Genomic DNA, 2,500 nt, shown 5'->3' with positions numbered 1-2,500 from the left:
AACTCCACTCAAGTCACCTATAGGAAAATGGTTTATGAAACGTGGATAAGGAAAACTGTGAATAATGTGAAGATTTCTGTATATCATGCAATAATTAATTAACGATTTGAAGGATCCTCAAAACCAATCTATTAAAATATGAAAAGATCCTAAAGTTATTCAAAAGCCTTTGCAAATTTCCCAGAGGGAGAACTCTCTATACTAATGAGTGTTTACAGAAAAAAGTGAAAAAAACATGCAAAAAATCTCAAAAAAAAAAAAAAAATAGTCATTGCAGTGTTTAAGCCACTTACATGTTTGTTGCACCTTGGCTGATGAAGAGGTCTGTGATTTATCTGAAAGCTGGAATGTCAGGTCTACAGGTGACCCCTGGGAGTTGCCAAAAACACAAACTGGAACCTTTTGTCCTCTCACGTACTTTCTCGCCGTTGTAATGAGGTAATCACTGGAAATGAAGTTATCTTTTGACTGAAAATCATGAGTTAATTTCAATCAATCTGTAATCTAGTCCAAATGGAAAATCAAGTTTTAAAATTGTAAGAAAGGTCTGTGTATCTGGAGACAAGTTAAACAAATTTCATGTCACATTGCTTCAAACAAACACAAACTCCAGTATAAGTTCCAGTCATAAATAAAACTTTGGTCAATATAATTTAAGCTAACCATAATGGCTTGTTACACTCAACACTCCCCTAATCTACAACGAATAACTTTCTTGATTCAGACCCGTAGTCTTAAAAACCTCCAGTGATTAGCAAATATTTAACACAAACTTTACTGAATCCAAAAACTGTTCTTACTTGGTGCAGTCCCAGTCATGAGGGCAGCATTCGTGGGCATACTTGAGAGGACGACAAACTGGTGAAGGGGGAGCTGGGCAGACAGTCTCTACACAGACTGACTGGGGTGGTTCACTACCTGTTTTGATGCATGTACAATTCTTACAGGGGTCTCTCTTGGCCACCCACTCTTCATTTATACCATAGTAGTTTCCATCAAGTTTACAAGTTGTCCTTCAATAAAACGAAGTTTGTTTAGATTTCAAAGGAATGTCTTCCTTGCTTGCAAGAATACAAGGGGCCAGTATTCAAAACATTTATAAAGAAAGGTTTTTACAGCAATAAATTTCTTTGTTATATATATATATATATATATATATATATATATATGAATAAAAACATTCACAGAGGTTATTTAAAATTCTGAAAACCTCTCTCTTATGCTCATATTTTCTGGAAAATATTAAAAAAGTATATAAGATCCTTTTCCATTGTCATACATTTCAAATATTGCATATGATTTTTATTTTCATGTCTTCTATGTCAGTATTATAGTTTTCCTCGTTTCAATATATGACACAATGTTAATTAACACAGATTATATTGGATTATTTTTAAACAGTCAAGTTATTTTTCATTGATAGTGAACGGCCAGATCCACTTCAGCAATGATAGAAATGTATAGTATGAGATTAAAAGTAATCGATCTGATGGATCTTCTAGAGCTGAGAAAGATATATCAGACTAATTTTAACCACCAGTGAAATTAATTATTTCCACCTGTGGCTATCTCGATAAATTGATTGTGTTTTTTTCTTTGGTACAGTCAGTGTCAAAACTGATGCAATAAGTTTCAGAGGATTTCGTTTGAAATTTGCGAATTGGCAACTACAATCCGTTTCTCAAAAAAAAATTGTTTATTTCCTACATCAAAAGTTCTATCAAACAAATTAAGCTAACATATGATGCAACAATATCAAATCTATGATATTCATGAGACTCATAAGTAAAAATTACGGTAATAGTAATTATTTCAAATTATAGTAATTACTTCAAACTAAAGAAACGAAAAACTTTGACGTTTGTGTTTAACACAGGTCTATCAACATTACCTATGTATACTTTGAGCAATGACGAAGCGTATATTTAATATCATAGTGTATTATCAATTATATTAGCGAAGATGCATAAAGCCGTGCCAATAATAATAGAACATTTACAGGGAAAATAGTGACCTTAAACATAATAAACCCACAAATGCACCTAGATTCAACAAAAATGTTGGGTGTGATTAGTAGTCCTGAATGTGTCTTCTAAGACTCGACCGTTCGAATTCTACTCCAGCTTCGGCTACGGTTTCGACACGCAACATTAATGTAACATTAACTACCCAACCTATGAATCACCAGCTTTGTCATACTAGAAGGAGGAGGGGGTGAGATATTTGCCATAATACCCCTATCGCCAGCCAGTGCATACCAAGGGAGGTGCTTGACCCAGGCGCCACAGCATCAGCCGCAGTCGCAAACACCGGACGAACACAGTGATTTCAGAACAGTAGTTATGAATACGCGTTAGAAACCCTTGTGGGATTGCCTATTAGTATATTTTATTCAATTACTGTAGGACTCTTTATCTGATTATAAATATTGGTGATTAACTGTAGAGTCACAGAAGGCATTTCCTCAGCGAATGGTCATTGTTAATTTAATAAATGTTTA

General features: G+C 34.1%; 1 protein-coding gene across 1 annotated transcript in view; it reads right to left on the bottom strand.

Annotated features, from left to right (window-relative positions):
- Positions 1-2,500, bottom strand: part of LOC137624738 (alpha-2-macroglobulin-like protein 1) — a 90,001-nt gene that overhangs the window by 59,318 nt on the left and 28,183 nt on the right. Inside the window, exons 4-5 of the mRNA XM_068355690.1 lie at positions 801-1,013; positions 294-445 (exon numbers count right to left, since the gene is read on the bottom strand). Coding sequence (XP_068211791.1) covers positions 294-445; positions 801-1,013 — 365 coding nt within the window. The remainder of the gene's footprint in view (positions 1-293; positions 446-800; positions 1,014-2,500) is intronic.

This window comes from Palaemon carinicauda, chromosome 31 (genome assembly GCF_036898095.1).
Source record: "Palaemon carinicauda isolate YSFRI2023 chromosome 31, ASM3689809v2, whole genome shotgun sequence".
NCBI lineage: Eukaryota > Metazoa > Arthropoda > Malacostraca > Decapoda > Palaemonidae > Palaemon > Palaemon carinicauda.
This window is presented reverse-complemented; position numbering and strand designations above follow the sequence as displayed.